This window comes from Phocoena phocoena, chromosome 17 (assembly GCF_963924675.1).
Source record: "Phocoena phocoena chromosome 17, mPhoPho1.1, whole genome shotgun sequence".
Classification (NCBI taxonomy): domain Eukaryota; kingdom Metazoa; phylum Chordata; class Mammalia; order Artiodactyla; family Phocoenidae; genus Phocoena; species Phocoena phocoena.
Window position 1 is genome coordinate 79,973,914 of NC_089235.1, and position 21,310 is coordinate 79,995,223.

The 21,310-nt window shown below is 61.3% G+C and overlaps 2 protein-coding genes across 2 annotated transcripts in view; one reads left to right on the forward strand and one right to left on the reverse strand.

The window, feature by feature from the left end:
- ZNF623 (zinc finger protein 623) overlaps positions 1–21,310 on the forward strand; it is a 281,848-nt gene that overhangs the window by 164,061 nt on the left and 96,477 nt on the right.
- The window catches only part of ZC3H3 (zinc finger CCCH-type containing 3), a 79,453-nt gene that overhangs the window by 48,355 nt on the left and 9,788 nt on the right, over positions 1–21,310 (reverse strand). The window contains exon 4 of the mRNA XM_065895284.1: positions 1,440–1,593. Coding sequence (XP_065751356.1) covers positions 1,440–1,593 — 154 coding nt within the window. The remainder of the gene's footprint in view (positions 1–1,439; positions 1,594–21,310) is intronic.

The window sequence follows — 21,310 nt, forward strand, 5'->3', positions numbered from 1 at the left end:
CCCACACCTGGGCCTCCGTGGCACTCAGAGGCCAGGAAGGAGAGGCCCGCTGGTGCCTCCCTGACGAAGGTCACCCCCGGCCCCCAGCCAGGCCCCCTGGGAGAGGCGGGGCCAGGCCAGGGCTGCCAACGCGGGCAGGAAGGCCGACTGCAGGGGGGGAGAGAGGAGCAAGAATCAATAAATCTGAACCTCATTCACGAAGATCTGGGGCTCTCGTTAAGTAAATTAATTTAAGTTAATTTAGCTCGATCATGACTCCCGATCACAGTGATTTAGTGAGGGGGAAATTGCATTAGGAAAGGCCACGCTCACTAGATAGGAGAACGGAAGAAAATTAGACCCACTTAGCACTGTGAATTAATATGGAAATAGAAGGTGTAAATTTAACCTTATCGAGAGAGTGAAAATTATCTTCATAAATTTGTAGAAATAGCCCCCAAGATGCTTATAAATCTATTTAAAACAAAAATACTACAAAAAGTGCAGTAAAATTAATTTAAAATATACTTCCAGCTACTGCCTCCAGAAAAGTCGGTAGCAGGGCCAAGTTTCGTGTGGCCTGGTGGGAAGGGAGGAGGGCAGTGGCCACCGCTGACCTCCGGGCACACCTACGATGGGCCAGTAGGCCAGCACCTCCTCTCCCATGTCCAGAGAGTGGGGGGCCCGGGGGGGGCTGGCAGGATGGCCCCTGCCCAGGACTATAGCTGCTCTGCCCCGTGGCCCAGCCCTTTGGGGCACAATGGCCCCCTGGCCCCAAGGCCCGAGGCCACGTGCTCTGGAGTGCCCAGCGCAGCCAGCTGGAAGCCCACACCGGGCCAAGGGGCTCCCACACCGCTCCCCAGAAGGACAGAGGGAGGGGACCTGCCACTGTCTGATTCCAACCCACCCAGGCTGTCACCCCTTCGCCTGCCTCATTGAAGGAAGGAGCCGCACCCCAACCTCTGCAGCCCTCCTGCTTCTGGGCCCAGGGGACCCAGAAGAAAAGAGGGAGCCGACCGCACCACACATGCCCTCCAGCAGAAGCAGCCTGGAGCGAGGCCACAGCGCTCAGCGTGCGGGCCAGACCCTGGTGCGGGCGGCTGGAGAGGCACACAGCCTCACCCCCTGCCCGTAACAATCAATACATTGATAGTGAGATGGCCCAGCCTCTCTCACCAGAAGCTTCTCCCTGAGGGACACCCAGGTGGTGCGGCTGCTCCCAGACCACCACCCCACCCCCCGCCCCAAGCTGGCAGCTTGCTGCTAACGGACAGGGAGCGTGCGTGTCTGCGTGAGTGCACAGCACACACAGGCCGGCCACACGTCTCGTGCAGAAATTGCTAGACAGAAAAATCAGCCCATTCCCCAGCCAACAACTGTAGACCAAGCACTTCTGGGGGTGTGCTCGGTCCTCAGGCCCCGCCCTGCACTTTGGAGCCCAGCAGCCACAGGCCTCCTACCTGGACAGGGAGAGCCGCAGTGCCCGCCAGGAGGGCGGGGCCAGGGGCCCGGGGGCGGGGCTGAGAGGTGAGGCCTGGGTCTTCTTGACGATGCGGTAGCGAGTCTTGATCACTTTGCTGGTGGGAGGGGTCCGCTGGCCGTGCAGGCTGGAGGCTGCAGGGAAACCCAGACACGGGTGGTCAGTGGAGGTCGGTGGGGCCTCCCATCACCCCCTGATCCAAGCCCCCGCCCACTCCCAGAGAGCTCAGCAGCCCCGGGCTGCCGGAGCCGGAGGCGGCCAGCGCGGCCTCCAGGAGAGCAAGTGGGGCGGGTGCGGCCAGCTGCAGCAGCTGGCGTGGCAGGCCGGTGCTCCCCGTGGGCAGTGAGGAGGGGCCCACGGTCGGGTCCGCGAGGCTGCGGGCGTGAAGCGCTCACCGCCCTCTCTGGGAACCCTCACCGGGTGTCCATGTAGATTTACGTACTTAATCACTTCTGTTTTCAGAACATTTTGCAGGGTGATGTACACCACAGCTTTATTTCTTGCTGAATGTTTCATGCAATTAACAGGGATCTGTTTTGCCCCAGTTCCCTTCCACTTGATAGCCAGCAATTTCCCCATAGCTATGAGGAACGCATCTAATTGCCCGACTTTCATAATATACAGCTCTAACTGCCCAGATAATTAAAGCTAACGCAGCACGGGAACACGGGCGCTGCTGCCTCTTGTGACCGACCCAGCACCCCAGCCCTTCAGGCCAGGCTGCTCGGACCCTGGTTCCCAAAGGCGCCTCCCTGTGGCCCCACCTAACCTGCCTGCACGGAGCCCAGGGCTCTGCTTGGAAGGGGGGCCCCTACCAGCCACCCCAGCAGCAGACAGCTTCTGGGCAGCACAGCCAGGCAGGGGGTGAGGGGCGTGGGGGGAGGGTGAATGGGAAGGGGCAGAGACAAGGAGGCCAGGAAAACACACACGTGCTCTCACCACCAGAGCTTCGGCACAAGGACAGGCCTATGATCCCTGGGCAAGAATTAGCTGACCCTCAGCTGAAGGCCGCCTGGGGTCCAGCAGGGGCACGGTGGTGCCAGACCCACAGGTTCCCACACTCCTGGCTGCTCGGGGACAGCCACCCCGCTCCCTGACAGCACAAACCGGTGCTCCACGACCCGAACCTGCTCCCCTGGGCCCCAAGGACATATCCTCCCGGCACCCGCAAACTCCACGAAGAGCGGTGACTGCTCAGTGAACAGCGACAGCAACACTGGGTAGAAGTCACCTTCCAGAGCCCTAAACACAACAGACCACCAGCCCACAGCCAGGCCCTCCCCCAGTCAGCAATCAGCACCTTGGCCCAGATGCCTGCTCTCCAAGGCTCACCCAGCCTGATGGGCGGTGGGGTGCGGGGCCTGCCTGGGAGCAGGCAGGACAAGTTCGCCCCACGGGAGCTACCGCACCTGCACGGCCATCAGGACAGCACTATGCCTCCTTGTCCAGATGCTGGAAGAGCCCCTCCCTCAGGTGTCCCCAAAACCATCCCTGGGGCACTGCAGCCTCTAACAGGGCTCCCGCGCACCCACGTGAGAAGGCCAGGACACAGCACAGCTCAGAGCCCCCCTGAGAGCCCCCAGACCAGAGGAGCAGCATGTGCAGGTCCACGCACCCAGCCGGGGTCGGGGTGGACGTGGGGCTGCAAGGCCCAGGGAGTGCTGAGAGCGGAGGACGCCTCTGCCCCCGGGACTGGAGGCAGGGGCCCACAGAAGTTCGCGCCAGGCCAGGCCAGCATCCCACAGTCTCCGTCTCCATCTCTCTCTCCTTCCAAGGGTGGCAGCTCAGGGGGCAGTCAGGGAGAAAGAGGGAAGCTCGGCAGAAGCACCGGGCATCACCCGGGATGCCTGATCCTGCTGAGTGACCAAAGCGAGGGACTCTTTAGCTCCAGGCAGCCCCCACACATTTGGGATGTATGGGAGAGCCTAGCACACAGGGGGCACCAGTAAATAAATGTTTGTTGAATTGAATTTTCAAGGTCTTACAAGCAAGAAGAGACCAATGAAAATCAATAATAGCTTGTTCCAACTAAGCACTCAGGAACACGGGAATTCCTCTAAGTTACTGCCAAGCCCCACGCTGACACCATGGCCTCCAAACCCACTCCCTGCTCCCACAGCCTCTGCACCTGGACAGCCCACCTGCCTATCCCCTCCGCCACCGCTGGGGCCACCCGCCCTCGGCCCCCTTCTGAGGCGGGGGGCTCCCACACCAGCCACCACCTGCCAGCCTGGGCTGCAACACGCACCCTAGAGCCCCAGGGCCCTGGCTCTGCAGCTCGGGGGCACCAGTGTGCAGGGTGGGAAGGAGGGCTGGGCTGTGCTGGGGCAGGGCCTCAACAACTTTGTTTTCATCCTGAGCACCGGGAGCCCCAGGCCTGGCCAGCTTCACCCCCCTTCGCCCAGACGCACAACATCGGCTTCTCCCATCCCCCTCCCTGTTCCACCAGATGCCACCTCCTCCAGGAAGCCCCCAGCCCCCAATGCCCAAGGGACTGGACTCTGCATTCCGCAAAGTTCCTCTTGGGACATACCACCTCTGGGCCTGGCCCTCATTCCTGCTGTTAACGGGCATCAGTATTTATAACATTCCTTTGCAATGCAGCCCCACTGTGAAATTTACCTTTTCACTAACTTACTGCATTTTACTTATTAGTACCTGATAACCACTTCTAAGTAAATACAAAGTAATAAAGTAGGCCTCCCTCTTAAAAGGCTAAGTGTCACCTCCCAGACTTCGGCCCCCGTCAGACCCCAGCCCCCGCGATCCCGAGAGGCAGAGGGGAGGGCACAGCAGCCCATGCCCCGCCCCCCAGAGTGGGGCTGTGACCCTCACAGCCTGGCCCCGCAGACCCTCCTGGTCTTCCCCATGAGCAGCCTGGCTGTGGGGGTGGAAGCACTCAGGACAGCGGCCCTGCAGAGAACAGGCCAGGGCGCCCACGCTGAGGGCACAGAGAGCTCAGCAGGGCGGACAGACGGCTGGTGTCGCCCCCCATCCTACGGCTGATAGGAGTGAGAGCTCCTCAGACCACGCATGGCACACAGGGACCGGAACCTTGAACCCAGTGCAAAGGCAGAGCGGCAGGCATGGGCGAGCTCCCCGTGGGCAGGGCACCCGGGCTCCCCCCGGCCCTGTGGTGCTGGAGGGTTGCCCCGGCAGCAGCCCCGGCAGGCAGCAGTCGCTCCCTTTCCTCCTGGCAGGCTGAGGGTTTGTGTAGGTAATCATGTTATTTAGATAGGATGTTGGTTTAATTCCCTTCATTACAGGCTCCCAGGGCTGTAATTCTTTTCTCCGCGTGATGTATTCCCCGTGGCACGTTTCACTCAAATCAAACCCTTCACGCCTTTATTGCCCGCGCTGCGTTATCAGGCTCACGCACACAGCCCTCTCCACCCTGCCGTGCAGAGGTCACTTCTAATGACTAATCGATCTCATTAGCTTCCCTAATTAAAAACTTTACTACCGCAATGGAAGACAAACTACAAAAAAACTGCTGGCATCGTATCTGAATGGGATGTGAGCCCATCTATCAGCAGGGCCCGGCTCCTGCATGAGCGAGCCGGGGAGGGAGGCCACCGGCCAAGAGGCGGGGACTGGACCGACAGCAGCAGAGCCCAGGCGGTCTGGCACTCGGGCTGCGGAACTGGGGAGAGCGCCAGCCTTCCCGGGGCCTGTGCAGCTCGCGTGGCCGGTCAGGCGGCGCTGTCTGCAGCAGCCCGGCCTCCAGCTGACCCCGGCCCCGGCCTCAACGAGCCACCACAGATGGCAGAGCCCATCAGACGGAGGTCACGGCTCTCGCTCTGTTTCACCGCGACTAGGGGCATTGAGAGGGAGTTCAGGTTCTTATGGAACTTCAAAGGGAGAGAACTAGAAGAAGGGGTGCTGCCGATCTCACCACTGCATAATGAGTGAAGAGAGGGAGCCAGGACCCCTCTGAACAGAGACTGTCTGGGGCCGCCGGCAGGAGAGAGGCGGCTATGGGACAAGCCCCAGGAGCCCAGATGCCAGCAGCTCCCACAGCCGCCCAGCTGTCTGTCCAGACACACCTGAGATCGATTACCCATCGCCAAGCATCCCCACCCCGCGCCCCAGAGCCCTGCTCCTCCCCTCTCCGGGCCTTAATCTCCACCAAGGCGATGGGCCAGCCTGTGTCTTCAGAAGCCTTGGTGTTTGGCTTTATGGCTAAGCGTGTGCCCCACAGTCAGCACAGCCACAGTGGGGAGCTGACGCTCTAGAAGAGCTACGGAGGCCTCTGGCTCTTGGCCTCCCCTGGGGGCGGCTGCCCTGAGCCTGTCATTCTCCTCAGTGCCGTCCACGACATTTACAAAGGACAGGCGACCCCACGGGCCTCCCGAAGACCACTGCCCCACATGGCTAGAGGGCAAGAACGACCACGTAACCCTGCGCTCCCCTCCTGCTGCCCTGTCTCCAACTACCGCCGCAAAGGCCCTGCCTCCTGATGCTGCGCCAGCTTTCTCACCCCAGCCCTGCACTAGAGGCTTGTGGGCCTCTGAGCAGCAGGGCCCGGTTGCAGTCCCCCCGTCCAGTACCAGTTACCGCAGTTTGGGTCCCCCTGAGCACAGAGCCTGAGAGTTTGGGGTACAGACGGTGTATTTGGAAGGCAGCAATTTTGGAAGCAGGCGAGAGGGAGCAGGGAGACAGGAGAGCAAAGTCAGTATAGAGTTGCCACTGCAAGTATGCGGGGCACGACAGCTCCAGGACCGTGACCGCTGAGAGGCTGCAGGAGGCGTCTGGGATTGTCCATCAGAGCGAGGGAGATGGGACAACTTGCTCCCAGACTCTGCGCCAGCACAGGGACAAGGACAGGCCGGGCCGAGGGGGACAGGTGGGTCTGGACAGCGGGCAGGAAATGAGCTCACAGAGCCTGAGCCAGGGAAGGGTCCCCAGAGAGCCAGTGGGAGGGACTGAGCCCAGACGGGCCCCTGGTACCCAGCTCAGAACACATCACACAGCCCCTCCAGGGCTTCACCTTCCCACCCATCTAACAGGAAAGCCGGGCCTGCAGCTGGACTGTGGGTGCCCAGAGGCTCCTGACCCTCTCGGCAGCAGCAGGCGGGCCTCACACAGGACAGGAAGCCACATGCAGGAGGCCGACGTGCAGGACCCCGGCCAAGCGGGGGTCAGGCAGCCTCTCTCCCACCATGGCCGAGCCGCCCGCTTGGGAAAGTGGCCACAGAAGAGCCGGCACGCATTTCTGAGAGGCCTCCACAGCACCTGTGCAGAGCCCCGGGCCTGGCAGGAGGCACTGACCGTGACTGGAGCCAGAGCAAAGGCCACGCAAGCAAGACGCTGCATCTCCCGGTGAGGGTGCACTGCTCCTGGGTGGGGAGACCCTGCCGGCCCACACGATGAGGGGCGCTGCCCTCTCTGGACACTGCCCGTCTACCAGGGCATTTCCGAAGGTCAGCCCCATCTGAGCTGTCCCCTCAGTGACACAGTCCTGGAGATAGCAAGGCCACAACAGCATTTGGGGGTGAAAAGCGCCCTGGGGCTGAGGAGGGGCGAGCAGACCCCAGGGGCCACAAGGAGAGGCTCCGCCACCATCAGGAAGCAGCAAGAGGAAGGCCGAGGCAGGCGCTAAGGAGGCCACACAGCCAGAGCAACCGCCAGAGGGGTGGTCCCCAGCAGGTGTCCAGGAGGTGGGCGGTGGATGGGGACGGCAGCCCCCCCGCGGGCCCCTCACGTCTCGCTGAAGGGCCGGGCCAGCAGCAGAGCCGGCGAGACACCTGCTGGGAGGACCCTGCCGCTGCCTGCGAAGCCACAGATGAAGCCAGTCCCACAGGGGGCGGGGCCGCATCCTGCCCAGACCTCCAGGCCCCTCCACTGTTTACAGGCAAGGACCCAGGGAGGACTGGCTCTGGCCAGCTCAGGTGTCACCTCCCTGTCAACAGAAGTGAGGACCCTCTGTCCCTGCATCCCCTTCGCACAGAATCCACAATGCCCACCGCACAGCAGAGCTGATGGGGCACGTCAGCCCCCCGGTGAAGAGATCAGAAGACTAAGGCCTAGGGAAGGAAAATGACCTGCCCACCATGCCCAGCAGGATGGGGCCCGGGCTGGGCCAGGGGGCACTGGGCCAATGGGCCTCTGCTCAGGGGTCTCTCAGGAAGGACAGAGATGGACTCAACTCCCACTGACATCAGCCTAGAAGACACACACCGCTCCGTCCCATAAAGACAGCTAGAAACATACCTGCAGACCTTCCCCTGCACGCCCAGACCTCCACCTGTGCCTGTAGATCTCCACCTGTGCTCCCAAACCTCTCCCTGCAGCCCAGATCTCTCACTGCCCCTGCAGACCCCCTTGCACCCCAGACCTCCCCCTGCGCCCCCAGACATCCCCCTGCACGCCTAGACCTCTGTCTGTATTCTCACACGGGTGCACTGCTCACCTGGTGCCAGCCCTGGGCCCACTGCATTCAGTGTTCCAGCACCCAGCCAGCCCCAGCCAGTCCCAGCCCAGGCCCTGCAGGTGCAGGGAGCACACAGGTGACAGGGCTTGGCCGTCCTGCTCCCACCCACGAGAACACAGTAATATTATGACAAATCCCCAGCCCCGTGAACTGTTCTTCCCGTGCTTGCAGACGCCTGTCCATTTCTCCAAATGAGCAGGGATGGCAGCCGGCAGGAGGAGGCAAACGCCCCGCCCCCGCCCCTGCCACGGCGGGAGCTGCCAGGGACCGCACTCTAACAAGCTTCAGACGTGGGATGACTGGGATCGCAAAGTATGAATTTTTATGAGTCTAATAAATCACTCCACTTTTCCTGTGCTTGATGGTTCCCGACACTTCGAACACTAGAAAAGCCCTGCTGCAATCAGGCGGCTCAGCCCTCATCTCCGATGGCAGTCACAGAGGAGGTGACGGGACAGCCAGAGGCCCCTCCTAGGCACCCAGGACACCCCAGCTCTGTACCCTGGGGCCACTGGAGGCCAGCACTCATGCAGGTCCCTCGGGAATGGCTCGGGCGGCCCATGGAGAGGCCCTGCCAGACTCCGACACACAGGTGGCTGCCTGGGAGGATGAGTGGATGTACTCGCTAACACACACACACACACACACACACACACACACACACACACACACACGGTGTGCACACGTCTGCAACGGTGCGGGGAGGGGACCCCAGGCCCTGGGAGGGGAGGTCTGGCCCTCGAGGGAGAGGGAGTGGCCCCCGGCCCAGGGCCTCACCCTGCTGGGCTTCCTGCAGCACTGCTGTCTGAACTGGGGACCAGCCTCTGACACACGTTTACCGATTACAGAGACTCAAAGCAGCCAAAAATAAAAAATAAAATAAATTTATTAAAAAAAAACAACAACGTTTCCTGATTACTAAGTCACAGTGGCAGCCCGACAGGGCCATGTGTCAGGGAGCAGCGGTCGGCACCGCCGCAAGAGGAGCGTGGGCAGCTGGGTGATGACAAACCGCCGCTGTCGGCTGCCTGTCCCTGCGGCCGCCTTCTCCGTCGTCCCGCACTACCTGGTGTTTAATGACAACACTGTCAGCCTGAGACACGCAGTGCTGGGACTGTCGGGGCCCTATTAGAGGAAAGATTGAGACCCTACTCTTCTCAAACTCACTCAAGCGACACATGCCGCTCGTTCCTATAATTACTGTGTGCGAGCCATCGATCGCGCGACGACACTGACCCGTCTGTATGAAATGGGAGTAGTTTACTCCCTGACAGTCGCTGTACATTATGGGGGTGGGTCTTCCCTTCCCTTTTAACCATCCCTCTAGAGGATGGAAGAGGGGAAAGCGAGCACCTCCCAGCCCCCAGCCCACCTGCAGGCCTTGGGCCCAGGGGGAGGGGAGCCCCAGCACATCCCAGGGAGGCGCGCCCCAGAAGACAGCACAGCGTGTGGCTGGGAGATCCAGGTAGGGGGCAAACTCGCTGAGCGGGGCCCACAGGAGCAAGAGACGGGGAAGGCAGGGTCCGTGCCAGGCCGACAGCGCGCCCCCCCAGGACCGCCCCCCAGAGACAGGACCAGGCCTGAGCGTGCTGCGAGCAGCGTCCACGTGACGCAGGCTCGTCCAGGGGCACGGCTGGTGCTCACCCCTTCCCCAGCAGACCAAGCAGCCCCCGCCCGCTTGGGGCCACACCCTGTAGGCCCCGGACTGTGAGCCAGCTGCTCCCCCCAGTGCCCCATCTGACCTCAGCCAGAAGCAGCTACGACAGGACATCCTGGGACTGGGTACTCTACCCTGTCCGCTTTCACTCAGACCCCGATGAGCAAAATCCACCTCTTACTGAGGACAAAAGGCAAACGCACTTCTGGCTCAGCAGCCCCGGCAGGGCTCCAGGACCCGCGGGCACAAGAGGTGCCAGTGTCCAGGACAGCGTGTGGGGTGGCCATGGATGTACCGATGCAAGCCCCCAGGGCCTCACAGGTGAGGGCACGCACGTGCATGTTAGAGACAGGAATCTGCCTTCAGCGGGGGGCAGGTCCTAAGGCTCAGCTCCAGCCTCCAGAGATGGAGCTCACAACCGGGGGTCCACCCTGGTCCCCTCCTCCCTTGGCCCTGGGTCATGGAGGACTGTGCCTTCCTAGGCTCCAAGCCCAGCCCTGACCACAGTGACCCTTGGGGCCCCTTGGCCCTTCTGCGGCCTACTGGCCACTCCTGCTCGCCTGCGGCCCTCTGATCGGGCGTCCCGGGCCCAGGCCCCCTCACTGGACCCACACTGACAGTGCACGATGGTAGGTGATCATCTGTCTGCAGCCCGGCACCGAGCCAGGCCTGCCATCTCACAGCCTCTTTTGCTTTTGTGGCCTGAGGTCCACTTGTTCCTTACGTGGAATCAAGTGACCAGGGACATGAAAAAGCTTAGAAAGAAAACAGTGAAAATGAAGTGTTTTAAAAGCAACTGCAGACCATGGAGGAAGCCAGAGAGGGAACTGGACCCTCATGCTTGACAAAAGCCACCCCAGAGGCCAGAGGGCTGAGGAAAGGATGCCCAGGCAGCACCAACACCAGTGTGTCCCTTGCACAGAGCTCGCTCAGTCAGTCAACAGACATTTGGCGAGCCCGCTGCATGCTGGCCTCTGGGCCCTGGGGAAGCGGCAGGGAGCGCAGCAAGCGCCCCTTCTCAGGGCAGGCGAGTCCCCTCAGCTCCTCCCGGGAAGGGCAGGTCCCTCCACAGCACGCTGGAAGAGGCAGAGGCAGCACCTGATACGTTAGCCCTGAACACGAAGAGCGTCCGCACCGGCGTCTGGACTGGGCAAGCCCTTCCTGCCCAGGGTTTCAGGGGCTCTGGAGGGCCAGCACCACCGGAAGCACCTAAACTTCTCTCAAGATGGCCCCCCTCTGTGCCGGTGCCCAGGGGCTCAGATGACCCCTTGGTCCTGCCCACCCGATGCCAAGGCTCCCTCTCCACTTACTGCAGGTCTCCCTGCCTGGCAGGGCCCAGCACTGGTGGCCCCGAACTCCCTGAGATCCAGGTGGGACGAAGCACAGAGCTGCTGGCTGCCTGCGGGGACCCCCATCCAGGTAAACACGGAGCCGGCCACAGTGCCCCCGCCCCGGGCACGGTGCTCAGCCCAGCTCCCTGCACCTGCCAGGGGACAGGAAGTGAAGCTAGCCCAGCAGGAGAGGCCCCAGAGCAGGCCAAGACCTCACGCCAAGGCCTCTCTACCTACGCCGTGCCTAGGGCTGACATGCTCAGACGCAGAGGCCAGAGGCCTCTGACTGCCCAGGAGGGACCAGGTACCAGTCAACACCTACCCCGCACTGGGTCTACTGGCGTGTGTCTCTGCCCTCACAAAAGAGCAGTCTTCCGTCATCACTATGTCCCTCCATTTGAGGGTCTGGCCCATATGTGCCAGGAGGGCTGGAAGGGGTATCCATTCCCTTACCAGGGGAGCAACAGGGGCTCCCAAGTCCCCGAGGGAGAATCGAGGGGCCTTGTCCACACTCCACCGACAGCAACGGGGCCTCCACACGAGCCGGGCCAGCCCAGCTGAGGGGACGAAGCCCAGCCTGGGAGGTGAAGGCCCACCCCACCCTGGCAGCTTCTGCTGGGGGCTTTCAGGGGCACAGGAAATTGCCCGCTAGTCCCAGGTGGACAGATACCCCACGTTCCAAGCCACGAGAGACGGAGAGGGACCAGTCCCTGTCCCTGAAGGGGGCGCTGCAGAACACACCTCGTCCCCCCCCCCCCCCCCGGCAGGTGCTGTGACAGCAACGGGGCACCACGGGATGGGCACCGACGAGCCTGCCTCTGCCCTTCTGACCTCCAGGGACACCCCCATCCTCTCCCACAGGGGCGGGAGCACAGAGGGGGGCTTCCCTCAGCAGACACAGGGTGGGCAGCACAGCCCCGCAGGTGTCTGACAGACACTGGGCCTCAGCCACCCCAGGGAAGCCCGGCTCCACCACGTGGCCCAGAGCCGGCGGCCCTTGTGAGGGCAGCGCTCCTGCTGGCCACAGCCTAGCCTCTCAGGATCCCTGCCCTGCTTCCTCGCCAGAGAGAGACGCTTTCAAGAGAGCCTGGAAATAAGCCCACTATAAAAAGCAGCGGCCACGGAGAGAAAACCACGTACCCCCTCACGGGCTCCGGGCTGCCTGGGCTCTCCGGCTGCTCACCCGTTCCTTGCTGGTGGCCGAAGGGTCAGGGCTGCAGCACAGGGGCAGCGAGCAGGCCGCGGAGGGGAGCCTGGGTGTGGGGGGGCCCCGGCCTCACTCAGCCCTACAGCCAGCCTGCCTGGCGCCGGGCGCTGCGGGGGCAGAAGGAGGGCAGGGCAGCGCACGAGCACGGGAGCTCGGGAGCTCGGGCTGCATCCCTGCCTCCCCACCCTCAGCTCCGTGGAGGCCACAGGGAGGAGCTCGGCCTTAGCTGCAGCTGCGCTGGGCCAGCAGACTCCAGAGTGAGCCTTCCGCTCCCCTCCCCTCCCCCTCTGCCCTCCCTCTCTGCCCTCCCCTCCCCTCCCCCTCCCCCTCCCCTCCCCCCTCCCCCTCCCCCTCTGCCCTCCCCCTCTGCCCTCCCCTCCCCCTCTGCCCTCCCCCCTCCCCTCCCCTCCCCTCCCCTCTGGGATCCTCCAGTCCCTGCGCAGGATGCAGCCCCTGGCCAGCAGCACCCGCCTCGGGGTCAGTTCCCAGGCCCACAGCTGGCAAGAAGCTCCTGCTGGGGCCAATGTAAGGCTGGGGGCAGCTGGGGCCATACGGGTGAGGACCAAGGGCCGTCTGGGGGCCCCTGAGAAAGGGGGCTCAAGGCAGCCCCACCCATCTGTGAGCGCTGGGGCTCCTGCAGAAGACAGGGTCTTGGCCCTCTGTGAGAGGAAGGAGGGGGGAGGGGGGAGGGGAAGGGGGAGGAAAGCGGGCAGGGAGGAGGGAAGGCGGTGCAGGGATCTGAGGAAGGGCTGTGGGGCACAGGGCTAGCCCGGGCAGGTCAGGCAGAGGCCTCCCAAACTCAGGGTGGTGGGCGCCCGCAGGCCACTCTGTTGTCTCTCACGCAGAGGGCACCACACCTGATGCACATGCCATCTGGTGGGGGAAAGGGAGCCCCGAGAAACTCAACAGAAGGAAGAGAGGGAAGCAAAGGGGCTCCCAAGAGAAGGCCTGGGGCGCAGGCTGCCCCCCAGTGCTGACGCCCCAGGTCACGGTACCCACTGGCACAACGCCCTGGAGGGGCAGCCGGGGTGCCTGAGCTCAGCCGGGCAGGTCCCGGGGTCCAGCCCGTCCCCCATTTCAACATTCCAGACCCCCACGCGGGTGTAGAGCGAGCAGTGACGGGAACACATGGCGCTGGTGATTTGCTGGACCACCGTGGGCTCCAGCGGGGCTCACCCCAGACACGCCAGGAGTTGGTGGGCCCGGGCCTGCTCAGACCCCCGGTCTCCCACCTCGAGCAGGGCCTGGCACAGAGCAAGCTTCTCTCCTCGGCCTTCCCAGACTCTGCGGCAGGCCCAGGCCACGGAGTTCAGTTTCTCTCACAACACCAGGCCTGCCTTCCATCTCCTGCAGACGCAGGGAGGTGCGCCCCCTCGCCCCGCCACCCCACGCGCCTCCCCCGGCCTGCGGCAGCTCAGGGTCTGGCGGCTGCCCTGCTGCAGCCCAGCATGCGGGGTGCGAGCAAGCCGCTCTGAAGGCACCCCTGCAGTGAGCCATCCTTCGCGCTACAAGACGTCTCCTGCCAAGCAGGCTCACGCCCCTCCCCGCACCAAGCACGCGCTGCCTCACAGGACGCCACCTGCCGGGTCGGGCGGCCCCTTGCTGCTGTGCCCACTCTCAGCTGCCACCTACCCGCACGGCCGCTGGCACTGCCGGAGCCCATCAGGGACCGGCACAGCTTGGGATACACCGTGAGAAGGAAACACAACAGCTCTGAATTAATTCAGAAAGCGCAGCGCCCCAAACGGCCGGCAAGCGCTGGGGGACCAGGACGGGCCCTGCCCACCGGCCCACGGCTCTCCTGGGCAGAGCCAGCCGGCGGTGGAGTATCTCAGAAGTCTCCCCATCCACAGATGGGCAGGAAAGGCAGAAGCGGCAGCACGTCCCTTAGGTCCCTGCCACACCCAAAAACTTTAACGAGACGGGAGGGGGCGAGTGTGCCAGGGACAAGACCCCTGGGCCGGCCGGATGCCCTGAAGCATCCCAGGATGGGTCCCGGGGCAGAGGCAGTCAGTGACCCGTGCCCGGTCCGGAGAGAACGCTGGCCCCGGAACCCACCCGGGCCTCTCCACGCACAGCACCTGAGGGTTCAGCCCCCGGGGGGCACAGGAGGGCGTGGGGAGGGCAGCAGCTCGCTTCCACGCTTGCAACCCCACGGCAGGGGACCTGCCACCTCCCTGAGCTAGACACCTTGTCCCAGTGCTGCCCGGACCAGCCGGCAGTGGGAGCAGGAACAGTGCAGACCCCTGGGGACCCCTGGGCCAGAGGCAACCAGAAGGGCCAGAGCTCCTTTTGCCAGGCCTGGAGACACTCAGGCAAACCAACAAATGAGGGCGTGCCTGATGATTGGAAGCTGATAGGTTTACAGTCGTCGCGTGAGGCTACAGATTTTCCTTGCAAATTCCATCAAGTCTATGCATCAGGGCCAAAGCTTCAAATCAGAAGGATACCTGTGACCGCTGAGCCCCGGGCAACACAGGTGATGCCTAGGTGGTGCCAGCACGGCCCAGCTGGGCTGTGGTGCCTTCTCAGCCTGGGATCTGCCTGGAAAGGGCTCAGTCTTGGGGGAAGCACTGCTCACTTCCCATGGACACGAGAGGGAAGGCAGGAAAGCAGGAGGGCTACGAAGAGAGGGCCCCACGGACACGGCGCCTCTCCAGGGTCACGCGGCCTGTCCAGAAGCCCCCGGCAGAGGCACACGCGGCCCCGCCCTTTCCAGGACAGCTGAGCCCACCGCCCTCGGGGCCCCCCTCGGCAGAGCAAGTAGCGGGGCCCCGGCAGGGTGGGAAGCAGAGGGTCTCAGCTCAGAGCCTGGGGGAGGCCCATCCTTGGTGCCCACCCTGACTGGGCTCCCTCTGTGTCAACATGCTCCCAGGAGGACACGGTGGCGGGGGGCAACCAAGGGGACACAGCCGAGGGGGCTCCAAGCAAGTGCACCATCGCTGCCCACCGGCTCTGGGGCAGCAAGCCCTTCCTGCCCACGACCCTTCCCACCACCCCAAGAAGAGAGAAGCGGCCTCAGGTACAACAGAGCTGGGAGCCAAGTGTCACCAGGTCCTGCTCCTTGCCCAAAGCCAGCAGCTCCAGCCCACGTGAGCTGCAGGAGCAGGGAGGGAGCTGCTGGGACGTCTGAGCCCCACCGGCCCAGCCTGCACGCCCTGCGGGGCAGAGAGACACCCACCCTCCCAGGCTGAGGCCTCTCCATGGTCAGGCGGCCTGCCCGCCCCGGGCCCAGAGAAGTGTGCCCCGAGGCGGTCAGCTCTTGTCCAGACCAGGCTGCCCCACTCCCTCGGGCAGCCTGTGCACCAGGGCCCCCTGCCGGTGGCCGCCTCAGAATCCAGCGCTCTCCCTGGATGTCACCGAAGGCCCTACTGACACAAGCACCGCCACCCCAGCTGTCATGCAACCCCACTGCAACTCTTCGCCCGCCCCTGGGCAGGCAGCACCCCTGGCCCCTCACCCAGCCTCCACCGCCTGTGCCCAGGCCTGCCCAGCCCCTACAGCAGGCTCTGCATGGGGAGGCAGGCAGGGCTGCCAGAGGCCCCTCCCAGGGCCTGGAGCGGAGGTGGGGCAAGGCCTACAGGAGCAAGGCCATCGTGCAGGAGGCCCACTGGCTGCCCCATCTACCCCACACCCAGAGACCTCTACTTCTCAGAGGCCACGGGTCAGTGAGCCCCTCCTGTCCCCAGCACACAGGTTGCTGGGGGTTGCAGGGAGCCGCCCTTCTTCCCCCACCAAGCACACACTGGGGACAGGTGGGCAAGTGGGCTCCCACCACCCCTCCCTCGTCCTTCTCCTGCACAGACCCTGTTCTGCAGGCCAGCCTGCCGGTGCAGTGAGCCCGCCCCAGCGTGGGGCCCTCCCTGGGCAGGAAGTGCCTGGGCACTCTCACTGCCCACACTGCCCTGACTCTGTAGGTCTGCTCCCCCAGGGGCCACGCACCCTGTCTGGGGGAACATGACATCATCCGGCCTTGAATTAGCTCCAGAACTCCATACACAACGTCCACCACTCGATACAAAATAACCAGACATACAAGCAAATCACACTTGACACAAAACTAAGAAGGAAAAAAACAGGCAATGGAATGAACAGGGATCCAGATAACTGGGTGGTCAGACACGGACTTTAAAAATGATTAATACATTCAAGGGCTTAAAGACAAGATTGCAGGACTTCCCTGGTGGCGCAGTGGTTAAGAATCCGCCTGCCAATGCAGGGGACACGGGTTCGAGCCCTGGTCTGGGAGCAACTAAGCCCGTGCGCCACAACTGCTGAGCCTGCGCTCTAGAACCTGTGAGCCACAACTACTGAGCCCAGGTGCCGCAACTACTGAAGCCCATGCGCCTAGGGCCCATGCTCCACTACAAGAGAAGCCACCACAATGAGAAGCCCACGCACCACAACGAAGAGCAGCCCCCCTGCTCGTCACAACTAGAGAAAGCCCACGCACAGCAACAAAGACCCAACACAGCCAAAAATAAATTAATTTAAAAAAAAAAGACAAGATTGCAAATTTTGGCAGAGACCTAGTAACTATTCTTTAATAGAAATTTTAGAATTTAAAAGTCACTAAAACTAAAACCTCAACAGATATGTCTTGTAGCAGATTATACAAAGCTGAAACGACAATAACTAAACTAGAAAATAGGTTAGAAGAAACTACCCAGATTTAAGCATGGAGACAGGTCACAGAAGACACAGAGAAGAACACAGGAAACATGTAAGATATGGTGAAAAGGTTCAGTACAAATGCAGCTGAGGTCCCAGAAGGAGAGGTGGGGATGGAGCAGAAGCAATGCTTAAAGACAGAATGGCTGAGATTCCAAAATTGATGAAAACCATCAAGCCACAGATTCAAGAAATAGCACCAACCCTAAGCAGGACAGATAAATGTACAGGAAGCACCATGGCACACCTGCTGAGAACCAAATAGGTAAAATGTACAGGAAGCACCATAGCACACCTGCTGAAGACCAGAAACAGAGAAAGCCCCACAGCCAGAGGGGGGAGAGCCACGCCACCCTCCTGGGAAGGACAGCTGACGTCACCAAACGCCGTCAGCTGGCGATGGGAAGGGTCTCTCCCCAGCACCGAAAGCCCCACGGCTTCCCAGGCAAAAACACTCTCCGGAGAGTAAGGCAAGAACAAGGACTTTTCAGATAAACATCTATTGAGAGCAATGGTCCCCAGCACACCTGCAATATTACAGGATATATTAAGAAGAGTTTCTCAAACAGAAAGCAAGGAAAGGATGAAGAGAAAAGGGAGAATAAATACATAGTCTAGGTCAATGCTGACTGTACACAATTTTTTCTAGGGTCTAAAATATATGGAGAACTAAAATCATGGCAGTTCCCCACGTTTGATGGAAGAGAGGAAAATAGGGTTTAAGTACTCCAAGCTTCTTACATTGTCTGGGAAGGGATCAGACAGTAATTTCTAAGTACCAATAACAGTGAGTCAAGAACACACAATATAACCTCTGGGGAAACCACCAAAAGAAGAATAAAAGAATGTATAATAAGCTAATTGAGGAGAAAATGGAATTTAAAAATACACATCCAAAAGAAGAAGAAGAAGGAGAGAAAAAAACAAAACAGGTGAAACAAAGAAAAAGCACAGAGGAAGACAGCAGATTTAAACCCAAATACCCTAGTAATTGCATTAAATGTGAACAAACGAAACCCTTTTTTAGAAAAACAATTTCAGATTGCACTTAAAACACAACTATTTGCTGGATACAAAAAAATCTAAACATAATAACGGATAAAAGTAAACATGTCTGCACGTGTCACACATAAATACATTTGCATAGAGAGTGTGTGTGTGTGTGTGTGTGTACACGTGTATATACACACATTTTGTGACACTAACTAAAAGGAAACTGGCCTAGCTATACCTGCTTCAGAGAAAGTAAATTTTAAGGCCAGAAGCTTTACTGGAGATAAAAAAGGACATTTCGTAGCAGTAAAAGATTCAATCCACCTGGGAGATATAACAATTCTAAGTGGTTTACACTCAGTCAAATGACCTCAAAATGCTTAATGCAAAAGTGACAACTGGAGAACAGTGGAAGATCTTAACACTCTCTCTCTATGACTGGAAAAAGCAGACACCCTCCCTGCCCCGCAAAATCAGAAAGTATACAGAAGACCTGAACAACACAATTAATACAACTTACCTTACAGAGCCCCAAACTCCCCAAGTGGAATCATTCTCTCTAAGTACACACAAGAGCTTTACCAAAACTGACCCTAAGCTGGTCCTTAAAACAAGTCTGAGCAGACTTCAAAGGACTGAAATCACACAGATAGCTCGCCCAGTGGAGTGAAGCTGGGGAGCGGTCATTACAAAGAAACTCAAAAGCCCCAGGGGTTTGGAAATGAAGCAATCCCTTTTGAATAACCCTGGATCAAAGAAAAAATTACAATGAAAATTAGAAACCATTTTGGAGGAACACAAAAATGATTAACTTGCAGAAGACAGCTAAGGTTATGCTCGGGAGAATTTATAAGCTCACACCTCCATATTTCAGAAAAAAAGAGAACCTGGAGGTCAACTGTCCAGCCATCTGGTCCTGTTGCGCTCCGTCCAAGCTCAGACCCACTGGCCGTGTGGGCAGCTCTGACCCTGGACAGCAGCCCTCAGCCCCGGCCTCTGCTCCCCGGCTGCCTGTCTCCCCACGTGCTGCCCCTTGGGGCACTGTCTCACAGCCCAGAGTCAAGGACATACATACCCGGGCCGGCCCCAGTGTCAGGGCAGCAAGAGGGGCAGTGTGGCCCTGCAGTCCCTCCCCCTGCTGCCCTGCCTTCCCAAGCCGAGGGGACCACACAGCATGGAGGTGGCAGCCTGAGACAGATGCCGACCACAAACCCCCACCCCACCTGGCATCTTCCCCCTTTAAAACGCAAGCAGTAAGGAGAGCCCGGCTAAAGAGAGCTCCACAGGGGAAACATGTCTTTGGAGTTCCTTTCTGAGATGGCTTCTCTGTGCCCAAGCCCAGCTGCCCACCTCGGCGCCCCCAGCTTCACTAAAGAGAGGGCCAAGGAAGAGCAGCTCCAGCCCAGACCCCCGGCTCTGAGTCTCATAGGGAGCCCACTGCATCACTGGCCGCCCTGGCACAGGGCCAGGCCGAGGTGTGCGGGGCAGGGGTGCTCCGTGACGTAGCCCGGGGCGGGCTCCTGGACTGGGACCATGGGAGCATGGAGGAGTGGGACCTGGGTCTGGATGGGGTGCCCAGCAACATGCTGAAGCTGTGGAGAGAAGGTGCCACAATCCAGGACCTGGAAGGCCATGGCCCACCTCCAGCAGGTAGGAGCTCCCACGCCCCCGTCACCAGGTGGCCCCCACTCCCCAAGGGAGGAAGGGGCTGGGCCCAGGAGAGCAGGTGGGACAGACCACCTGAGGGGCCAGCGGCAGCCACAGGGAGAGCACTGAGGGCCCAGGGGGAGGCTGGGAGAAAAAGCAGCCCTAGAAAGACTCCGCCCTGCACCCCGCGCCCACGGACGGGTGGGCTTCTGAGAGCGCATCGGCTGAGGGACCCTCGGGCCGGGCCAGGCCCAGCTGGCAGAGAGGCTGGGTTTAACTCGGTCAGCCAGGACACAGGGGCGGGCCACCCTCAGCACACCGTCTACACTCATCGGACACCTGGGGACCCTGGCCCACGAGACCCCGGGGCTGCAAGCTCTGGCCATCGTGAGAACATCACCCCTCCTTCCCAGGTGAGGAGCGGCTCCCAGGGCTTCAGCCTCATGCATGGAGTCACTCAGGTGCCCCTGACTCCGCGGAGGTCACAGCTCCCCTAGAGGCCCCACGCCTGGCAGGCGCCACACAGGCAATGCGCGTACGCGTACAGGCACTCCCACGCCAGCTCTTGTGGAAGAATTAATTAGCACGGCCATGACCAACGTAAAACTGGAGGCCTCCGACACGCCTGATCGTTTATGCAAGGCTCAGGATCGCTGCGGCTGCCTTTTGCAGGGCCTACTTCAGCATTTTCCTTTTCCCTTAGGAAAGCAGGGCTCCAGATTGAACTGCTCTCACGCCCTTTACAGCATCTGCCGTAGTAAAGCTAAACCACCCAACCGCACGCCAGCGGGTGATGACGGACCACAGACCGCTCCACGACGGGAAACCCCAGCAGCGAGAAGAGCGCCAGGAGCACCAGCAGCCGCCCAGCCTAGGATCCGCCAAGCCGGCCCCGCCCCCGCGACCCGCACAGAGACCCCCAAGAGATGACCTTCCACAGCTGTGGGGACAGAGCAAGGCAACGCCAGCACCAGCCTGGAGGCTTAGAACCAGGGCTTGCCCACACCTCGGGACCGGGACCCAGGACCAGAGCACTGGACACGACGGGGACACCACAGGGGTCACCCAGCCCCGGCCCTGCGGCCACCCCTCTGGGCCACAGCCCTGGCTCCTGATCATCCCAAAGTGCTCCCAGTGGGCGCTGGTGGTGAAAAAACACTCCTGATGAACGCGGAGACCCGGGGCGAGGCTTCACCGCGCCCCCTCTGACCACTGACCCTCCTGCGGTCCTGAGGCCAGCACAGGCCACGCACAGGGCTGCCCGGCGCCAAGCAGTGGGCTCTGGGCTGCCTCCCAGGAGTGATGCTGCCGTTAGCACCTGGCCCGCCGCCTGCCCGTGTCCACTGGGTACATCTGCTCAGAGGGGAGGCGGGGCCTGTTGGGAGAGGCTTGGGGCGCGGTAAGACGGGCAGGGCCCAAGACCACACCTACCTCTTCTGCCGATGACCCAGGATGAGTGGCCGCCCACTGCATCCATAAACAGGTGACAGCAGATCCTCCAGACCGCGTGGCTGGCACGGCAGACTAAGGGATGTGAGGGAAGCGTCCGCCATGTGCTGGCAACCTCTGAGCCAGAGGCAGGCGGCTGTGTGAGGCCCGGCTTGAGTGAAAGCCTCGGCAGCGCTCAGATCCACACCTGATGGCACCGTGAACTCTGGGCCCTTCCTGTCAACCACAGCCCTGCCGGCACAGCCCTGAGCGAGCCGCCAGGCCCACACGCCACCCACCGCGCTGGCCACTTGTCTGTGCAGAGGCAGGCGAAGGAGAGGTGGGTGGGCTCTCGCCACACATGCGCCGTCCTGGGCAACCCCTGGGCGGCGAGGACGCCACTGCCCGCCCACCCGCCCGTGGCTTTTCCTTGGCACCTGACAGCAGACCTCTCCAAGTGACTGGGAGGAATCACATGGCCTGT